The sequence below is a fragment of the Struthio camelus genome, chromosome 2 (genome assembly GCF_040807025.1).
Source record: "Struthio camelus isolate bStrCam1 chromosome 2, bStrCam1.hap1, whole genome shotgun sequence".
In the NCBI taxonomy this organism is placed as follows: Eukaryota; Metazoa; Chordata; class Aves; order Struthioniformes; family Struthionidae; genus Struthio; species Struthio camelus.
In genome coordinates this window covers 97671230-97693316 of record NC_090943.1, presented here as the reverse complement: position 1 = coordinate 97693316, position 22087 = coordinate 97671230, and the positions used below count along the sequence as shown (strand labels likewise).

At 38.9% G+C, this 22087-nt stretch overlaps 1 protein-coding gene across 3 annotated transcripts; it reads right to left on the bottom strand.

Annotated features, from left to right (window-relative positions):
- Positions 1-817: 817 nt before the first annotated feature.
- DEK (DEK proto-oncogene) lies at positions 818-21489 on the bottom strand. 3 transcript variants are annotated; one of them, XM_068931707.1, is made up of 13 exons: positions 20959-21267; positions 18973-19119; positions 17207-17308; positions 16628-16737; positions 14301-14388; positions 13171-13206; positions 12773-12867; positions 9893-10013; positions 8534-8716; positions 5736-5868; positions 3378-3526; positions 2029-2097; positions 818-1089 (listed from the first exon to the last, which is right to left on the bottom strand). In XM_068931707.1, exons 4-13 carry the CDS (start codon positions 16672-16674, stop codon positions 1078-1080), a joined length of 933 nt encoding a protein of 310 aa, XP_068787808.1. In that variant the 5' UTR covers positions 16675-16737; positions 17207-17308; positions 18973-19119; positions 20959-21267; the 3' UTR covers positions 818-1077. The 3 variants fall into 3 exon arrangements, with proteins under 3 accessions (XP_068787808.1, XP_068787809.1, XP_068787807.1); XM_068931708.1 differs by lacking the exon at positions 13171-13206; XM_068931706.1 differs by lacking the exons at positions 13171-13206; positions 14301-14388 and having other exon boundaries at positions 20959-21489.
- Between the last annotated feature and the right edge of the window lie 598 nt (positions 21490-22087).

Below are 22087 nucleotides of genomic sequence, written 5' to 3'. Positions count from 1 at the left end.
AGGCCCCAGTATGGACTTCCAAAGCTATCAAGCCTCCTAGATGTACATCTTGGACACCCTCTTCTAAGAAATTTGGCCATCAAGTCAAGACACTGAAATACAAGATTTTTTTCAAAGTAAAATTTGAAAATTTTCCTATAGCCTTTAGAGGAGTTTTATTTGCTAGGTCAAGCCATTGAAACAAATGCATCTGCAGTCTTTTGTACAAAGTTTAACACTGAAAAGTTTAAGTATAAAACTACAGTTTAGTTTCTGTACAAGGTAAGATGGGACAAACAAGTAGTAAAACCTCAACTCTTGTATAGTCTTCATGAAACTTCTGTATTCCACTTTTCACAGCCTCACTGCTGAACACTGACATTTCATGTCATAAATCCTCTAAGATAACAAGATTAAAAAACTGATTTGCACAAAAGAAATCTGAAAGAACTTTATATACACAACAGAAAGCCTTTTAAAAGTACAAAAATAACATCTATATGCCAATTAGCTACCATGCTTTGACAGTTCTCACAGGGCCTACACATGCAAGACAGTAATCTAGATTTAGAATAATTCTGCATCTGTAGAATGTATCCGAATATAAAAGACATTAACGTGTGACTAACTCCCGTTATTTCTAGAATGAATATGTATTCAAAATAGTTTTCATAACCAATACGGCAATATTCCAGTCTCTGCATGTATATGTGCAGATAAGCAGTTTTCATCCTACTTGATTTTAAAATCTCCTTCTGCAAGCTAGTAATACACACTAAAAAGCTATGATGTGTCTAGTGAATCTAGTTATACAAAGCAATTCAAAATGTACAAAAACTATAAAAAAGGGAACATTTATTGCCATGCACAAAACTTAAGTAGGTTTAACTAAAAACTGCATCAAATGCAGTTTTTATTATTATTTTTTAAAAGATACACAAAGCAATTTACATCAACACTCTTGAAGTTTTATCAGCAGAACCAGTTCTGACTAAATACCACAAGGGTAAGAAACATTCCTTTTGCTGGTGCCTATCAAATCTTCAAATCCATGGGAACATAAAATCAGGAATCTTCATTTCCCACAGTCAAATCAGGTCATGAAATCAACTGAAATGAGAATTGTATTAGTTTTCTCCTTTCTGTCAGTTCAATTACTTATTGCCTCTCTTTTAGCGTCAGACTATCAAGAACACGCATACTACTTTTTGCTATCACAAAACAACAAAAACATCCCTGTAGCAGACAGACTGTACTCTTATTCCTTTGCTGATAATGACACGTGTATGTACAGCACAAACAGACATATAACTGTTTCCAGATAACCATGCATCATTTCAATGCCTGCAAATGAAACTACAAGTAAGAAAGAAAAGTTACTTTAACTTTACTAAATCAACTTCAGTTCTTCAGTTCAATTTCTAGTCTTGGGGCAAACAAATAGTCGTACTTGAGTTTTTGCTTCTAAGTTACCAACCACAGACTGGACAATACACCCTTTGTCATGAGTACATCGGGTAAGGCTTAATCTTCAGTGCAGCAAACTCACAGGCAGCATCATAACTGTGGTATCAGGAGCGAGATGATAGAGGCTTTTCTCTGTATGTGCTCCTATCTCTAGCCTCTTAGGCGTTCTCCCACTGCTAGAGGTTGCAGCTCTGCCGAGCTTACATAAACTCCTGCATTGTTACCTACGTACGTATGCGGTCAGTGCATGGATTTCAGGGCAACTTGCAGCCAAGGCTGTCGTTAAAAAAAGCATAGCTTTCAGAAATAAAAATGTTAAATTCATCAAAATTATGATAGCTTTCTAGTTCTTCTTACTAAAGAAGCTCAGAAATAGCACTCTTGGAAAAAAAAAGAGGTCTGGACCAGTTGTTTTAGGAAGGGGAACACAAAAAAACAGAGGTAGAATTGAACTTTATCAGAAGACTAAAGTTTAGGATACAACCATGACTACAAAGCAGGCTTTTAAAACTAATGTAACAGTATGCCAATTTTCAATAGGCTGAGAAAAAATACAGAAATTATAAATGATAAAGTCTTTACCTCTTTGACTGTTTTTTTAATGAAGTCTTTCCTGTCAGATAAATCATAACTAGGATAGCTTTCATACACCTAAAAGCCAAGAATAAAAGATATAACCTCAAGTTACTTTGATTCAATACACTGCGTGAATAGAAGGAGCTTAAATGAAATTAGGGCAGAAAGTGTGGTGGTGCTTCTAGTATTACCAGTTGCATACAGCTGTTAATTATGGAAAGCGACAAACATTTCCCTCCACTTATTTTGACCACATAAGTATTAAAACACACAGATTTTTTTGTTTGTTCACATACTAAACTGGTGCTATCTGGTTTTCACATCCAAAAAAAGGAATGCCTAGTTTGCCATGTCAGCCAAATAAGAGTTTTCCAATGTTTGCTTTACATGCTTTCTAAGGAGTCAGGCACCCTCTGCATTCATGTGGGAAGCTAAACAAATATCAAGCCCCAGAGCCTATTTATTTTTTGGTAATAAGTAAAATTGTAATTCTCCAGGTCAGTAATGTAAAAGTCAACTTATTTGAGTACTATTATACAACTACTACTTGGATAACTGGGGAAAAAGAAACCAGATGCTAACACTGACAACCAATGTAAAAAATTTTATTTCAGTATACCAAATTTCAGGATTCCTAAAAGGACTGTGGACATGACAGGTAGAATTTATACAGATTATAAACATAGTTTTCTCATAAGAATAACTTTCACTGTTATTTTTGCAAGACAACTTATTGGAAATACCAGGAAAATAAACATATGAGTTAACTGACTGTAAAAAAGGTCAAGGTAACAGTATCATTGTGTTTTGATCTGGCCACACGGTTCTGATCCCTTCCTGGGCTTGTCCTGGCACTCAATGGATTCTTTGCTGAACTGATTCAACTCACTAACTTAACTGAGAACTATTCATTTTTTGCTAGTAGATGAGAGTTGAAAGGATTTGTGAAGAGGCTATATGAAGACCGACAGCAAGGCCAGCAGGAGAAATGTGCCTCAGAGAGCAGGACACACACCTCCCCTTTTGGTAGTAGCAAGCTGCTGCACTGGCTCAATGTCTCTCATATTTTCCACTTTAATACATGGCTGTTGTTTTGGAGGTAATACTGCCACTTTCCATTTAACTCATTTTTCTGATTCCCCTTCCAATGCTGAGCAGATTCAGTGTTCTATACATTAAGATTAGAGCTCTCCTTCTTACCACTGTTGGCAAGCAAATAAATCAACGCAAAACTGCTTTGGTTTCTGAAACATTGTGCAGAATGCAAGCTTTAATTTATGAAACAAGGTGACAAGAGTCAGTTCATAAGCAACCAACTGCCTAAAAAGAGATACTACAAAGTTACATTTGCTTACCTCCTTGCAGATTTGTTTCATTGTGACCTCCTCCAAGTTTGCATTGGCCAACAACTTCTTGACAGTTTCCTTAAGCTCTTCATCTGTAGGTGGTTTCTTCAACTTTTTAATTAAAGGTTCATCATCTGAACTATCCTCAGACTCGCTCTCTAAATATGATGAATAATTTGAATTGTAATAAATAAAATTTGCCTTTCTTCCTCCAGAACAGAAGCCACCAGAATTTTCCCCAAATATCTGATTCAGTATCCCTTAAAATGGGTATTTTGCCAGACCATCGATTTATAAACAAATCTAATGCTCTCAGTATAGCATTTATTTACAAAGCGATATAGTTGCTGACAATCTATCAGGTTACAAATCAACATGTACTCTAGAAAGTATGGGACAGATTCAATTCATCAGACTAAAGAAAGGCTTATTACAGCAACTCTAAATTGAAGCATTATGGCCCTAAAAAGACGCATGTTTGTGCTTTTATAAAGGAGTTTGGCTGTATTTTTTTTTTCCCCCCTAGCAGTGCTTCGCATTAAGGTCTTGTAATTTCGTAATGCCATATCACAGAACATGCCATCAGAGACACCGTGACAACAAATGAAGAGTATCATAGAAGAAGTAACGTGGAAAGGCACAGCAGTGAGGAGACACTCACTCCTACATTCTTTTTCAGCAGGAAAAAAAAAAAAACCTCACTACAGAATGACTCAAACATCCACTCAGTTCCTTCCCTCCGAACAAAAAAGAGACTCATAGCAGAAACACAGTAATTTAGATAATGAGCCTACAGAAAGATCAACTTAACATTTTGATTTTTGTACCACAAACACATATGCATTACAGAAATGCAGTAGCACTGAAAAAGAAACATCTATGCTGCGATGACAGAATAAGGCGCACACGTACAGAGTCAGCCACATTAGTACTGCCAGCAGCCGAACTGAAGATACACCGAGTTCAGCACAAGACTAGTTTATTCTGCTTAGAATAAGACTAGGAGAGAAGTTTGGCATAATCCTATGACTCAAGAGTTTAACTGTTCCTTTTGTTAATACCTTGCATTGATGTCTCTGCTATGGTACATATATGCTGGTGTTGACATTAAATCAACTACGACTGCAGTGAGGATAATGTTGCATAAATAACTCCTACCACAGTTGTGACAGCAACATTCCTGTTATCTCACACTGTCACAGCATTTAGGTTGGAAAGGACCTCTGTAGATCAGGTGGTCCAAGCCTCTACTCAGAGGTGGGCCAATGGAGAGCAGGCAGCTCTAAGTTCTGAACATCCCCAAGGCGAGGATGCCACAACCACCCTGGGCCCCTCTTCCAGTGCGATTGCCCTCATGGCGGAACTTTTTTTTGTCTAATACTGAGTTGGAATTTTCCTTGCTGCGACTTGTCTGTGTTGCCTCCCATCCTATCTATCCCTGTGCACCTCCAAGACAAGCCTGGCTCTCTCTGCCCCATGCTCTCTCACTAGGTTGCTGCAGACAGCAGTAAGAGCTTCTGTTGCCATCTCTTCCTAAGGCTGAACAAACCCAGCTCTCTCAGCCTCAGCCCCTGACCATCCTGGTGGCCCCTCAACTGGACTTGCTCCAGTGTGTCAGTGTCTGTCTTGCACTGGGGAGCACAAAGCTGGAGACAGCACTGGCCCTGCAGTCTCACCAGTGCTGATAGAGGGTGCAAACAATCACTTGCCTCAGCCTGCTGGCTACACACTTGCTAAAACAGCCCAGAGTGCTGTTGGCATTCCTTGCCACAAAGGTACACTGCTTGCTGACTTGGGTTCAACTTACTGTCCATGAGAATCCCCCTCCACCCAGGGGGAGCAAAGCTGCTTTGGAATCAGTCTGTCCCTGCCTGCACTGCCATGTTCCACAGAGGTATTAAGGGACTGAATGTCCTGCCTTCTGCATCCTCACATATGCATCCTGTTGCTCTTTTGTTTCCTCATGTAAAACCCATTTCTATGCTAACAAAAACACATCAAGCTCCTGTACATACACACACACGTTGGATTAAGATTCATAAAAATAAAGTCACTACTGAGGTACCACCATACATTTACTAACATTCTTCCAGCAGAAGGAAGTACCAAGCTGATATTGTGTGTTTGTGTACACATATATATGTATACCAAAAAAAAAGTGTACACACACACACACACTGTTTCTTTTTGGTTTTGTGTATTCTTTATGTTGTTTATCACTGTTGCAAGGAAAGAAACCACGAGTAGCAAGCCAGCAATTCAGCAGATTGTGTTTTACTTCACAGTTAAGTGCAAAAGCTTGCTTTCTAATAAGCATCCAGGTTAAGCTACAAGACAGTGCATGGTAAAAAAATTTAAAGCATTTACCTTTTCTAGAACTGTTCTGACTCTTTTTAGTAGTGCTGCTATCTGCCTTCTTAACATTAGCACCCTTCGCAGCTTTCTTGGTTTTAGAAGGCATCTTTTTAGATTTTTCTCTTTTAGATGCTTTCCTAGGGGGCTGTAAAGAAAAATGGAATATTAAAATGCTGTTTTCAACTTGAACAATCCATACACCTCTTTTCAAGAATGAAAACCATCTTTACTGTCAACACAAACTGAATCAACAAATTTAACTACAATGTTTTACTGACAATTTCAAGTTTTACACCATACGTAGAATATGACTGCCAAGATTATTTCTATATTATTTTAAATTTTGTATTGTCCTGCTATAGAGACTCTTAAGCTCCAACAGCTAATTGCTAATATCATCAAGAAGTTCTAGACTGTGCTACAACTTCCCATTCATAATTAGTTCTGAACCTCTTAAGATTACTCCAAAGAAGTTCCTCTTGGGGGAAAAAAAAAAAAAAAAAAAAGAACACAACATGTTGGGGTCGGTTACTTATCTTAATTTCTAGATGCTGTAGCTCTCAAAGACCACATACAGCTAATTCTTCTCGCACTAACTGAGAATAACTACATAGACCAAACCATAATTTAGCCAATTATTGTGGCTAATAAACCCAAAGGTCATTGCGTTAAGTTAACATCAACGGAAGGAACTGGGAACATTAATACATATGGCATATACGTATCACCATAATGCATTTTTTTTGCAAATTAAATTTACAGTTAACACACAGAGTCTGAAAACTTCCCTCAGAGAAACAGACACAAAACTTTTATATTGACCAGGAGTAAATCATACTTGGAAGAACAAACAATATGAAAGGAAACAAATTAACTATCAGTAGTTACTAAATCAATAATCTAATTTGTATTTGAAATAGCAGCGTGGTCAACTAAGCAAACAATAAGACATCTAAACATATTAAGATTAGCTCATGTTAGCCTTAACTGCTTCTCTCAGCTGCACCTGCTGCGACACATGAAATTAGAACTTAATAAACTAGAGTACATTTGCCTAAATAGCACTGCAGAGCAAGTGCAGCTAATTGAAGGATTGAGATCCTCACTGTTGAAAATCAGAGAACATATCCAAGGATCATCCCATTTTTAAATAGACATATTTAGCTATAAAGTTAGAAATTTAACCTGGCATTTCCCTTTGAGCTTTTACAAAATTATGTTCTCTCAGTACATAAAACTAAATTAGATATTTTTTGCTTCCAGATAAGCAAACAATCAAGTTTTTAAAAATTCTTTTTTAAAAAAAAAAACAAGAACTTCAATCAAGAGAGGCATATAACTCTGAGGACAATCTATTCCAGCCACTCCATACCCAAGGTTCCAATGGGCCTGGGACAACAAGGCAGATGCACTTCCTTCCACCCGCATTATGCTAAGGGTATTAGAAACCTGATTTTTTTTTTTTAATGCTGCCATTTCAGAGCTGTACAAAGGTAAAAACTTTCCCACTCACCATTTCCTGTATTTGAACTAATTTGACATATTAATGTTTTATTAATAATAAAACCTTTACTCTATGTAAGCCAGTTTCAATTTCCAAGAATTTCAGTGTATTCAGCTATTGCCTGACAGACCGATATAACTCCTACTTTTTGCAAGAAGGAAAAAAAAAGCCACATCTCACACACACACAGAACAGTTCGGTAAATGGGGATTCTCCCCCCCCCCCCTTTTTTTTTTTTTTTTTTTTTTTTTTAAACAGACAGCTTGAATTCTTGAAAAACTTTTCTAAAGATGACTCCTGCCTCTGAAAGCCAATCTCTCCTTACAGAAGAAACATTGTACCAGTGAAGGGATAAACAAAATTTAGTATTTCAGCCCTCTTTCAATTTGCCATTGGGGGAGGGGGGGGAGAGAATGTGGGAAGCAAACTGAGAATTAAGTTTGTTTCGTGGAGGCTTGGGGAATTTCCTTGCATTCACCTTTTACATTAAAATCAACACCTGTCAAAAATGACAGTGTTTCCATAAACAGTGAAGTTTACATAAATTTGCTTTCCCACAGAAATTTGTTACTACTAGCTCAGACTATTTACTTACTAGCCTGTCACACTTCCACTGCAACAGATGGAATATAACCCAAGTAAATAATGGTCAGTTTACAGTCAAAATTTCTGTAGCTTACATAAAGCACTTCCTTTGATACCAGTTCACTAATTGCTTTTTGTCACAGGGCTTCAATTAAGGCAGCCCTATCTAAATCAAAATATGGGGTAAGATGCAGCCTGTAGCTCTTTCTCATTTCTTTTTTTCAGGACTCAAGATATACAGACATACCAGTGTTGCCTGTACAGTTGTACTGGCACTCCATGTTTTGTGTACCTTCTATGAATAAGTACAGTATTGTAGAGGAATGCACAAGGAAAGGTATTTTGGATTTAAAAAACAAAGGTCATTTCATCTCTCTCTTACTATGCAAGAAATACAATGGGTTACTTTTGAAATCTTGGCTGTCAGTGACATACATTAAGTGGTTTTATAAGGTTCATATACAAATTGAAAATCAGAACCTTTGCCTCTTACCTTATTGATTCTCTAATTTCAATATACTAAGAGCCTAAGATAATCTCTCAGAAGTTGAAGATGCCCTCTCTTTTCAACATTTTTCTTTCAAATCATCCATTCAGTTAAATATCATTTATCTCCCAACTTTGTGCGTTCCAAGAACTACCAATCAATAATTATCACATAGTTACAAACTACAGACAAACGTTTTTAGCCGTATGATGAAAACAAACAAAAAATGCTTACCTCCTCTTCACTTTCCTTTTCTTCTGAAGAGTCATCCTTTTCCTTCTTTTCATCTTCCTCACTGCTAGATTCATCTGACAAGATCTCAGGACATTTGGTGCGTTTTGCTTTTCTTGTTGCTCCGGTGCTACTACGCTCTTTTTTGCCACCTTTGCTTGGTGTTTTTTTGGACTTCGGCAATGGCTGAGAGACAGGGATGTATGTTTTCAAATAAGAATACAACAGTGAATTTAGAAAACATAAAACAAATCTTGTGAAATAATAATAAAAAAGATGAATGCCTCCAAGTATCAGAATAATTGTATCTACTACTGTTAGGCCACAACATATTGTGGTAAGCAGAAATTTATAGCACAGACAAGGAAGAGACTAAACTGAAATCTAAATTCAATTCTAAGCTAAGCACCTCTCTAGCTTCCATAACCCAACAAATCTTCCAAGGCTGGGGGTTAGGGTAGGGAGGTAAGAAAGAACCAGCCAGAAAGAACTACCTATCTACCTCCATCTTCTCAACCCATGAAAGCAAGCTTTCCATCCTGGCAACAAATTAGCTGACAAGTCTTCAGAAGTTTTACAGGCAGAAATTCTGCTATTTATTATGCAAAATTGCATTCTGTTATTGCTCATTACCAGTGTCCTAAAGGCAGCATGCAGACCTTTCGTTCATATTACTTACCAAAATTTCCTGGAAATACATTTCATCTGCTGAACAGCAGTCTGACTATTTAAGTATTGCTTTTATATTGAAAAGTTGACAGTCCCAGGAGATTATTAATATAGTTATGTAATCTTTGCATCTGGACCTAGTGCACTAGCATACACTAAAGATAAAGCAAATTTTTGCAGCCTTGTAACAAATTTCATTCTGTAATGACCACATGCAATCACATACGCTTGTTAACTTATAGCATGCCCGTATATATTTGAAAGCTTTTTTCTGTACTTTCGTGTTTTATTCCCTTGCTCTGACACCTTACTTCTTTCCTGTCCACATATTATGCCTAGCCTCCTCTATTCACCCACAAAGTAGAAGATACTTACACCTCCAATCAGCTTCATGAATTGACTACATATGTTTTTGTGTACCAACAGCGTACCATGGGTGCTCTTACATGTAAACATACAGTTTCTATCAAAGTCCTCACCCTTAAGAGATATAGCAAGCTACAGCAGATTCCACCAACAATGCCTGCTGCTCTCTTTCAAGAGCTGCTCTTTTTGAAGAGGCCACTGCTAATTTGGTAGGTTATAAGAGTAATTGTATCATCACTGGTAACAAACAAAAGAGTAAGAAGGAATATAGACAGCTGCATTTCCACCAGAACAGAGATATAAAAATGAATGTAGCTTGCATCTCACCTTGCCTGAAGACTTTGGGTGCATTAAAAAGTTTAAGATTCTGGTTACCAGCTCACTGTTAACTCCTGACCTCTCCAAATCAAGAACTTCACAGATACTTTTCAACATTGCATTTCTAAACCTGGAGAAAAAAGGAAGAAAAAGTTTCAGTATCACGTCATGAACAAATCTGCCAGACATTTGAACACTGGAAGCTGCTGATGCCTGATTTGTGTTTGAATCCTGACAATAAATGCGCACATATACACTTAACTACGTTCCCAGTCATATGTATACTTAAGCACAGAAGAAGAACATGACATAAACTGAAATGAAGAAAAGAAAAAGAAAAGAAAAAGTCAAAATCCACATCGTCTAAGGTACGATACTAAAAAAAGGCCTTATTATAAAAATTTTCCCTAGAGGCACTCTCTTCAGTTATCACATTGGAAAGGATCAATCTTGGAAAATAAATCCAGGGAATACAAGACTTGAACTCGAGGGGGAAGGGAGGGAAAGGGGAAGGGGAAGGTCTCCCTTTATTTTCTCTGGCTCTTTCCCCCTTTATGCAAGTCAGCTCAAGATAGAGGGTTAAGAGAGAACCTCAAACATCCAGCCCCTCTATTCCAACCAAATCTTGAATCAGTTATCCCACTTTATCACCCATATTGAATAAAGCGGAAATAAAGAAGCAAGTGCTATAAAATTATGATATCGGAATGTAAGTTAGTGAGCTTTTCAAAAAGCTACTTAGTCTACCTTTTTCTCATTTTAAATGTCTACACCTTCTTTTTCATTTATTTTATACAATGCTGCCTGAAAGGTAGATTCCATTTTCTAACTAGGTTTGATTAGTTTCATTGCTATCTCTGGCACTCAAAGCTGAAGGGAACCTATTTTTGATTGTCTATTTGAAAATCAGTGCAACTATTTTGTGGTGGTCTACAACTTTTCTAAAGCAGGATTTAATTTCACTATCCCTTTAAAGTAATAGATCTTCTAATGAGACAGAACAACTTCTCATGTTTTAGGGCATGGAACAGGAGATTTTAAGTGGTTTGGTGCCTCTCTCCCCTTCAAAATATAGTTCACCTATCATCTTCGCAACAGAGTCAAATCCTTCACTTTTTCTAGACAAGGTGATAAAGAAAAAAAAAAAAGACGCATAACATATCAATGCTAAGAACATTCTTGCTTAGCTTCTGCAGATACAGTGAATGCTCGTAAGGTATTCCTATAGAATCCACAAAGCCACTCTCACATTTTAAGCATAACAGACTATAGACTTAATACCACTTAAAATGTTAACAGATTTAAAGATTGCATAGCATCAAAATTTGTGTTTTAGACTTGTAAGAAGTTATATATTGAATTTAGAGTTCTATGGGCCTATCTCTGCTTTTACTAGAATTCCTCATGACTTGCGTTACAGATGGCATTTGTCCATGATTGCACTTGTCCTTGTATTTTAATTCAGGTTAGAAATAATATTGGCTAAGAATCCTCTCAAACCCTTTCATATTTTTAATGCTTTGAAGACACGTCTCTGGATAACAGCAAACATAACATACAGCTAAGTATTAAAATGCAGTTAAAGTGAGGAATAAACAAGTGCTCACACAGTTTTTGGCATAAGTAACTACCATACCAAGTAGGTTTGACTTATAAAACAATAACTCCTTTAATCCATACAGCAACCTCAACATTCACTTTTTAAAAATTTGTAGACTGAACAGTAAGATTCTGCAAATGAAATTTTTTCCGTAGTTCATCTTGTTCAATTCTGTGAAAACAGGGTGACATACAGTTGTACAGTGAGCAGCTTTCAACCAGTCAGAAAACATTAATCATCCAATCAGTAGTGTTTCATATATAGCTATAAACAGCAGCAAAGCTTACAATAACACAAGCAGACAGGACTCAGTAACTTGATCAAAAACACTGCAACCAGTTTTGAGAATACAGAAGTTTTGCTGAAGATAAAAGGGTAACAAACCTAACTAGCTGTTCTTTCATACAGGTTGTATGACAAAACATGCAAAAATACTTTATTCTGTGATACTGCATGACCTGTTTTAGAAAAGACAAAAGATTATACAACCAAAAACCAATGGGAAACATTCAAAACTGCCATCCTATCACAGAGTTTGTCTTGGAGGCTCATGGATATTTGGTAAGTACTAATACTAGAAACCTGCACATTCAAGGAAGCAAGATTTACAAATTCCAGATTCTGAAAGCCTTCCCACTGTCAATCAGGTAAAGTCTATTAACTTTTTCATTTGTGACAACTAACTACACTGGCTTATGTTTTTAACCCTTCAGTCCACTCACAACCAAGTTGCAGCAATTTCTTTTTACAGTGAAGCAGCCTATTTGGTGAAACAATAAAGAAAATATGTTACAATAGTTCCTATATTCAGTATATTTACCTGAAAGCAATTTCAGAAATAAGACTATATATTTAAAATACAATAAACAAAATTGGTTTTGATTCTGAAAGAGGGAGTTTTTGAGGCACAGAAGGGTGAAGATGCTGCACTAAGAACTGACTGACGCATTCACAACACTATGCTTCCCCTGAGGGAATAAGGTTGTGTCTCACTTGGCAGAAGAATCTGCTAGTCCTCATGCAATAACTGAGACCAGACAGGAGGGCACTGGAGGCCAACAATACCTAAAATCTGTAGGACTTTTGAAGAAAATGTTCAGAATGTAACTATTTTTAATACATTTCAAATCATTTTAAAAATTAGTTTATGTGGTTAAACTGAGGTCAGGAACAGATCATAGAGCTCTAGGAAACAGCCACTTAGCCAAAAGTTTAGATTTGTCTGAAGAAAACTTTCGAAAGCATACAGTATGAGTCAAAAATTATTAAGTAGTAATAGAGGCCATTACTTTTTTAACATTTCTTCCTTTTTTTTATATTGGTCACTTCCTTTTTCAAATGGGAACCCGCTGAACTGACCCACGTTCTTCTTTAGCGAAGCAACCTGGAACAGAGCACACAAATTACTTTCCATTGCAAGTAGCTGAAAAGATGTCATTGAATTAGTTTAAAAGATTTCATCCAATTCAAACAATTATGTTCGTTCACCTTATTTGCTCATACAAGAAAATCCAATCTAACATCTAGCTTTCCGTTGACCAGAAGTTGTATCATTTAAAAAAAAAAAAAAAAAGAAAAAAGGAAAAAAAAAACCCTTACATGGGTTATGCCTCTGTCTCAGGACAGCTAGACTGTAACAATTAAGTTCTTGTGATCTTGATTATTTTAAGGAATTAAAATAACTTACCAGGTAAACTCTCCTGCCGTTTATAGCTTGTTTCACCTGCCATTTAGAGCTTGTTTAGAACATAATCACATAATTATTTATAGATTTGAACTACTGTGATCACATGAATCCTGCTGCATACTTTACATAATATAACTTGCTGTAGAATAGCATACTTTATTTTTACTAAATAATCTGTTAGAGTACATTTCCTTTATCTGCTTTTTGAAGTCTTACATAGGATCATGGTTGTACTTTTGAAACTTGTCTTTAGTGTGACCAATTTTCACATTTACACACCACCTAATTTATGAGTTCTAACATTATACCTGCAATCAGAACAGGACTTCCATTGCAACAGCCCTTACTAATGGGAAAAATGCTTCAATCAAGATCCTAAATAATTAGAATTCTTTGTTTTCTTTCTACCTCCTCTTACTAAAAAGTTAAAAACACAAAATCATTTATTCCTCGGATATTTTTTTCAAACAATTCCTTGTAATATTAAAATCACTTCCAATAGTTTCACAAATTTTGTTTCTGATGTTACTTTATAAATTTACCAAAGCTACGCTCCTTTTCCCAAGAGAACTGTTTTTGTTCAGCACCTAAAGAAAATTTACAGATGGTATTGATACATTTTACTAAAAGTGTTAATAATGTTCCAAAGCACACACAGAACGTGCATACAAGACAACAATAGACCTTCACTGCATTACAAGCATTCTGAAATATCCACAGTTCTGATTAAATATAACATAAGATCAAACCATCTTAATATATTTCCAAACAGAACATATTTTGAGTAAATAAATACACATTCTTTTTTTTTTGGATCAGAAGTATGGTTTTCAAAAAAAATAATGAAAATACATTCAACACTCAACATGTCCAATTATTAGAGGGTTTTTTTTTTTTTTAAGGACTAGGAACATTCTTATGAATATTACTAAAAGCAGAGATAAATAACTCCAAGGTTAAAAGGAGGTCTGTGAAATACTGACTCTGGTCTACCAATGACAGGGCGTATCATATTTGAGGTCAGAACACAGGTGCTACTGTAAAATGAATTTAGAAACAGAACACGATATTAAAACGAGAAACTTTCCATGATACAAAAACTGAAGAAGCTGCATAGCTGGAAAAAATACCTTTAAGTGAGAGAATTCTATCTCAGTCACTTCAAGAGATGATGCTACTTGGTATCTGAGCAAGAGGTCCTGCAGGTATACCAGGCCTCTGGAGGAAACAAGGAGATTGTCCAAAGAACATATCAAGGGCAATGATTTGTATTCAAGCACTTAAGACAGCAGGATGACGTGAAAGCCCCAAAAAAAGCATGAAAAACGTTGCTCTGATACATGAACTGTCTGTATATAGGACAGGAAAGTACTTGTAGTTCACTGGCACTAGGTACAGGAATCAATGCTAACATAGACTGATCTGTCTTAAGTAAGGTAAGCAATATGTAACCAGCACAAACCAGATAACTGAAGGGGAGTTTGGTGGACCTTCAAGGAAACAGAACCTTGCAAGGCCACCTGTACCCAGGAAACCACATCAGTAATGCCATATAAGGCAGAGATTGTCCAGGTAATGCTATCAGAAACACCAAATTTTGAACAGTAGGAGCATGGACGCCTGTGGAAGGTAGCAAAGCTGACCTGAGGATTCAAATCCACTAGGATACAGAAGTGATCCCCCTGAACAACTGGCTAGACTCTCCAACAAGTTTACTTCCAGACAACTAAGCGTAGGAGAATAAAACAGAGACATGGAATTGCACCCAAATACTATCTGATGCAGGAGGGAAGGGTGACAAGTTGCATGTTGATAGCAATTACGTGTAATTAATAAGATTTAAAAGTGATAAATAGTAGTTTCATAATTATGTGCAAAATGATATAACTGTAAATTGGTAATAGCGTGTCTATTAGTTGATTTGGTTATTGTTAGTAATTGATTTAGTAATCAATAATAACATTAATAATCGAGATATTAGTTTCTTAGCAGTGTGTTGCTTAGTCAAACATTATAGTCTCTTAAATCAGTCATGTCTCAGGTCTGCAGTCGAAAGAGGGAGAGGCAGACCCTGAGACAACAGTATCCAAGTACCTCCAACTGAAGAAGGTACCACCAAAGGAAAAAAAACCCCATCAATAAACATGGAAGAAGCCACTGAAAGAAATCACACATTCAGTATCTTACCTTTAAAATTGATACTGAAAGTATTCCCCATGAAGCATTTCAACCAAAAGTGTTACTGGTCTTAAAGGGCAAATGGAGGCAGTTTGATGTTTTCCACTATAAAGCTAGTTTAACTAGAAAGTGAAATGGTTCTGTCATTCTACCTGTCTCAACAAAAAAATTCCACTGTAGAATACCCAGAAATTTGCAAACCTCTGTACGCATTGAGTCAGAAATTCTCTAGTCTGGTTTGTTGCTACACTGACTAGACATCATAATTCACAAAAATAAGTTTTAATTGGTATATGCAGTTCTCCCTTTTTCTGACTACTTGAGACAGCAAATCTTTGCTTTGCCATTTAAACAATGATTGCATTTTTGATAGCGGTTTGAGACATTGTAACCAGCATGCATCTGTACTAGTACTCTTCAATCCCTGGTTTCTGTGCCAGCTGATTTTAAGCTTCAAAAATATACAGAGAGCTTCAAGAAGAAATCCTGCAAGTATGGTAAGTTTATTGAAAGGGTAAACTTTAATCTATCTTAGTTTCTCTATATCTACTTCACCCTTATTAGCAAGGAAAGCGGGTCATATTTATTTTGAAATCTAAGGCATGATCACTGGAATATAGAAGGTTCCAAGAAAAGTTTACTATCATATTTTCTTTAAGGTTCATCCCTGGATATAAAAGAGATCATACAAGTTTTAAACTAATATTTCAATTCAGTCTGATTTTAGATAAATATGAGGAAATCACTATTCAAGTTTCGCATATAGTTTTACTTTCTACTGCTCTGTGCAAAGGGAAGAGGAAAATGACTTGGTAAACAGCCATCTAGTAAAACCCGCTAATACAGCTATCAAACAAAGAAAATTGAAGAATTTAGAAGAAGTTATGTTGAACAAAAATAACTGTACTTCAACTATTTTAACTACAATCTGCATATAAGCAATTTTTAGCATGTGGCCCATAAATTATTTCCAACTGGTCCTCATAAAGTAAAGCAATCTTGAGGGGGAAAAAAAAAAATCTATATTCAAACAAGCGTATAATTCAGTCCACCTTTCCACAGCATTTTTAGAGAGGGACTAGTGTGCAGGAGTTAGAAAAATTATGGGCTTAACTACCTGTTCCTGTAATATTCATTCATTTCCTATATAGCCTGCAATAAATGATGCTTTTAAGAAGTAGATCTACACGTGCAGTTGTAAAAAAAAAAAAAAAACTATACTAGAAACATTTTCACTAACAGAACTAATAGAAATATAGGATTGAGTTTAAGTTCTTACTGTGCCTGGCCTGTTGTAGAGGAGTTTGTGTAGGTTCCTAAGTTCATCTGTCTTCTTTTTACTCAGAAAGAACTGTATCCTTTCAATTTCACAGAGTTTTTGTCCTTTTCCTGAAAGAGTTAAAATCAGTTCTGTGATTCATCACAATCATATTTACCTACGTGTTTATGACTTCAAGTATCCATATATTTTTTTTTAAAGCAAATAAATTGTTTTAACATAGCATCAGACATTATAATATGTCAAACATTAAGCAGGACTTTTCTTATCAATTAGGCATCTGATAACGACTTTTTTTCCTACCTGACGCTACCTATTGGCATTTCTTTCTATTCTAGCTTCCTCTGCCTTTTTAAGTAGTGGCTATACACTGAAGTTCCTACTCAAAGTAGTGTTTAAATATTCTGTAATTTCTATGGTTAAAAGGGTTTTGGTGTAATTATAATAGCCTTATATTTTAAAATGTCCTATTACTCCATTAAGTTCAGTCTCACCTACAAAAATTAATAGTTTGATCACTTAAGAGGTTTCATTACCATTCACAACATTTAAAATTCCCATACAACAGGACAAGCTTACCTGGTGTAATTGTAAAAGGTTCCTTTTGTAATGAGGACACCTGCATGGTCAGTCGGTCTACTTTCTTTTTCTCTCTTTTTCCTTCAACAATGAGACTCTTTTCTGCAAAAAGACAGCTTCTGTAAACATCGTATTTTTCATGAGAAGAACCGATTGCATCACAGCGATGGGTAATATAACTCAGAATCTTTGCAAAGGCAAGCCAAAAAAAGGGATAACAATATAACCAAGTACTATGATACTTTTAAACTTTCGGCTAAGAGGTCAATGGGACTTCAAGGAGCTGCGTACTGGAATTTAAATCCTGACGACAGCTCTGTATCCAACCTAACCTTGAAGAGAAGCCTGGGCCCTTCCCAAAGGGAACTCTATCCCATTATGGAGATTGCAAAGGGAACTCTATCCCATTATGGAGATTGCAGCACTACACATTTTTAGAAACCCAACACAGTAGGACTGTACTAAACCACACAGGGCTGTGCAGTGCAGCACTTCACAGGGCACAACAAGACTGGCATCACAAATACCACAAGTATATTATTCCCAGTGATTCTGTTATCATTTAGTACTGCACACTTTTTGATTTTGTTTTCTATACACTGCACATCACTGGACCACAACGATACCACATGCCAAGAGGAAAACTTCAAAGCTTCATAAAGCTAAACATTTCACAGTGAAATACTTGACCCCAAATCACACTTCACGCTATCTTTAGCGCTAAACTACTGGGCTATTCTGGCCTCAACAGCTTAAAGTAGAGTCACAATGTGTATGAATGTAACTAAAACTGGACACATATCTGCTGAAAATGGAGCAAAACATATTTGTGCATACACAGTAAACAGTTTAATTACAATTATAAGCCCATTGGTCAAAACCTAATTCTAGTTACTCTATTGTCTCCCAAACTACACTGTCTTTTTCTACTGCTTTCTTGAAGACAAAACTCAGTTCCTTTAAGAAACCAAGGCCACCAGTGACTCAGTTTTCACTCTGCCATGCTGTAGCTCTATTTATACATGGGCGTTCATTTGCAAAATAGGTGCCTAGAAACTTCACTATGGAAAGAAACATTTTTGCACAGGAGTTTCTTATCATATCTTGCATTCCTCGACTACCCTCTTCAATTACATGCTGTAGCATAAAATCTTCCTTGCTTACTCCTCCTATGATATCAGCATTAACAACTCTGATTGTTTCATGCAGAGATATGCCATGATTTTTATAGATAAAATTAGTTACTTGGAAATACTTTTTCTATAATTAAGTAGTGCAGCCCAGTAAAATAACTTACAGTAGTTAAGCAAATAAAGACATCTGTATTGCTTCCTAAACTACTTCACAGCTTTTTAAAATTTCTCTCTTCTGCAAACATGGATCATTTCAATGTGCTACTAGAAAAAAAAAAAGGATTCTTTTTGGATATGCATGTTTCTACAGCTAATTCAATATAAGACTCTGCCTCTTACAATTATCTACGAGTTTATCCAAAAAAAAAAAAAAAAAAACAACACACTCCAGTGCAGGAACCCAGGATGCTGGCAATTCCTTCAGTCTTTTCTGAGGAACATCAGCATTATGGTTTCTAGGGCTAAGTCTGTTCTGTTAAGAGTCTACTAGGAAGTGATTTATGATCCATGAGACAGCTGTCCTGTGGACTCTCCTAAACAACAATTGTACAATTTTTTGTGATCACAGAGACTGCACTCAATAAGCCTGGCATTTTTTTAAAATGATAAATCATTCTGAAGAAACAGAGGTACCTTTTTCTTCTTCCTCCTCCTCTTCCTCCTCTTCCTCCTCATCACTTTCCTCAGCTTTGTTCTCAGTTTCAGGTTCTTTCTCATCTGCTTTTTCAGATGACATTGTATCTTCTTTTGATGAAGCAACAGACGACATGGTGTCTGGTTCTATAAAAAGCAGTCAGTAAAACCATCAACAATACAATATAATATGTAAGCAGCACAGGAATTTTCCTTTTTAAAAAATCCCTTTGTATGGTAGAAGTCATGTCATAGTACTCCTGTTGTGATTGCTCACATTCTTTAAGCCACAGATGAGTATCCTGCATACACAAAATTTCTTCAACAGTTTTGTCATCCATTCTGCAACTAATCTGCTTGAGAACAATTTAAGAGGTTATCAGTTCTTTCCACACGCAATAGTCTTAAAGCTTGCTTTGTGAAGTATTCAGGAACACCCAACCCTAAAAGCAACTGATATTGTATCTATTAAGAACTGTAACGTATTAAAATATTACAATCTTAGTGCAGCACATTACAAACCGAAGTTATTTCTGATCACAGTTAACTGTACATGCAAGTTTCCTAATCAATTTAACAGACTATACATTTACACAGGAAATAGGAACTGAAAAAAAAAAAAAAAAAAGAGCAACTCATGGAAAAGTTAACACTGCTTTCTGAGTACAAATAGCTGCATGGCATCCTAGGGGTTGAAAACGCTTTTTAGTTTTAATCTGCAAGTCTACAAAAAAAAAACGCAAAACAAAACCACACTTCATACTTAGCAAATTTAAGAGGAGTCTTTTAATATTCGAAGTGGCTTAAAGGTTAGGTTAAACATCTCATTTAGGTGAGGGCCATTTCCCCTACTTTCCCTAATGACAGAGGGAATGCCTATCTAACAAAGGAAAATAAGCCTATCTATTTATATTAAGATGACTCCAGCTTTTAAAATCTTTCACTATTTACATGTCTGGAACAAAACACAGCATGGGTTGTATAAGCCAGGGGAAGGGAATGTGTGTGTGAAATCACATGATTAACCACCTTGTTCCAGCATTAAAACCAATACATGTTCAGGAGTTCAGACTCAATAAACAATAATCAAATCAACTGCACAGGAGCAAGATTAGCAGGTGTCAGAGAAGAGCAACACACCAAATGACAGAAAACATGAGCTACAATACCAATAGTAAGGGCAAAAAGAAAGTTTACTCTCCTTTGTTAAACGACTTGAAAAAAACCCTCTCCTTCGGGGAGGGGGGGTGCCGGTATGTCAGTTTGACACAGGAAGAGTAATTCAACTTCTTCACGATTCTGCTCTGTGAATTTTACCCTTTTACACGAGTGAAAAAGTAAGCAAAGTACTACAAACTGCCTTCCCCCCCTCTTTCAGTGGGGGCGGGGAAGGAAAACAGGAGAGTAAGAGACTTTTGCCTTTTCAGCATCCAGGTCACTGAAGGCCTGTTTGCTCAGGGAAAAAACGCACAGGGATCCACCCTTAAAGAGAGTCAAACCAGGGATACTTTCAGCCACACGAGAAGGAGAAATAAGGACAGGGTATCCCGCAAGGGGAGAAAGTGACTTGTGCACAGCCACACCTCCCACCCTCCCCGGGACTGTTCAGACATGGACTTGCCTCCACCCCTCGCCTTCCCGACCGGCGAGCCGAAGGCCGGGGAAAGCGATCTCCGTAGCTATTACCCGGAGGAGCTGACGCTCAAGGCTAACGGGGGCGGCTGCCCTCCCGCCTCCGGGCCGCGCAGCAGGGCCGGGCCGGGCCCTCAGAACTAACACCTCGGGGGTGAAACCCAGCCCGCCACCCCGAGGCGGACTGGGGAAGCAGGCGGCCCGGGTAGGTGACAAGCGCCCCCGGCCCGGGGCGGTCCCGTTTCTCGTCCACCCCCCTCCCCGCCTGCCGGGCCGCCCGCCCGGGCCGCGGCCCGCCGCGAGGGGCGGGAGCGCCCCCTCTGGCGCCGTTATCGCCACGGCGGCGGGACCCACCTCAGCTCAAGCCCCGGCTTCTGGCTCCTTCTTCGGGCGCGGCCGCGGCAGTAACGGCAGCCAGAGGCGACAGTTACCGGAGGAGGGAAGCGGCGGCGGCGGCGTTGGGGGGGGGGGGTTGGAGAAGGAGGGGCGGGGCGGGCGCTGGCTCGCGCCCTCGCACGCGGCACACAGCCCCGAGCGGGCGCGCGCGCTCCGCGTCCCGCGGCCACTCTCTTTCTCTCTCTCTCTTTCTCTCTCTCTCTCTCTCCCGGAATCAACAAGGTTTTCAAAATGGCGGGTTCTCGAAAGGGGAGAAGGAAGCGGGAAGGCGGCGGCCAATCAGCGCCCGCAGCCCCCGGCGGCGTGGGGGCGGGGGGGGGGCAGCGCGCGAGGGAAGGGTGCGCGCGCAGGGAACGGGGAGGGGTGTGCGCGCGCGCGCGCGCGGATGTGCGTGACCTGCGGCTGCCTGTGCGGGCCTCCGGGGTGACGTCAGAGAGAGCGCGCGCGCCCCGCCGCGCGCCTGCCCCGCCACGGGGCCATTGGCTCGGCGGCGGGGAGGGCGGGGCCTGTGGTGCAACCGCCACCTCCCGCCCCGCCCCGCCCCGCCCCGCCCCGCCCCGCCCCGCCCCGCCCCGCCGGGGTTGTGTCCGCAGGCGGTAGGGGGGCTGCCGCCCTGCCCCTGTCTTGTCCTTGTCCCTGTCCCTGTCCTCGCTCGCATGTGTACGCGAAGGCCTTGGCGGTCCCGCCCTGCTGTGGCGAGCTCGTTTGCCTGCGGCTCGCCGGGCGCCTGTGGGGCGCAGGGCAACGACGGCGGTGCTGGGGCGCGGGGCGGGCGGCCAACGGGAGAAAGCGGCCGTTGGTAGGCGGCTGGCTGCGGAGCAGAGGCCCGGGGGCAGAAGAAGGAGGTCTCCTCCTTGCCCGTTTAAAATTACGGGGTGGGCAGCCGGGCCGTGTGCCCTATGGTGCTGAGGGGCAGAGGGCTGGTCCCGCTCCCCGCACTGTGGCCTGCCAGAGCTGAGGACAGGCAGTTCAGACCAGAGAAGAGGCCTGACTGAGGTTAACGTGCCTTCAGCAGGAGTTAGCAGCGCTCAGAAAACATGCTGGAGAAAGAAGTAGCCTGAAGTAGTCAGTGCTGATGACTGTCTTG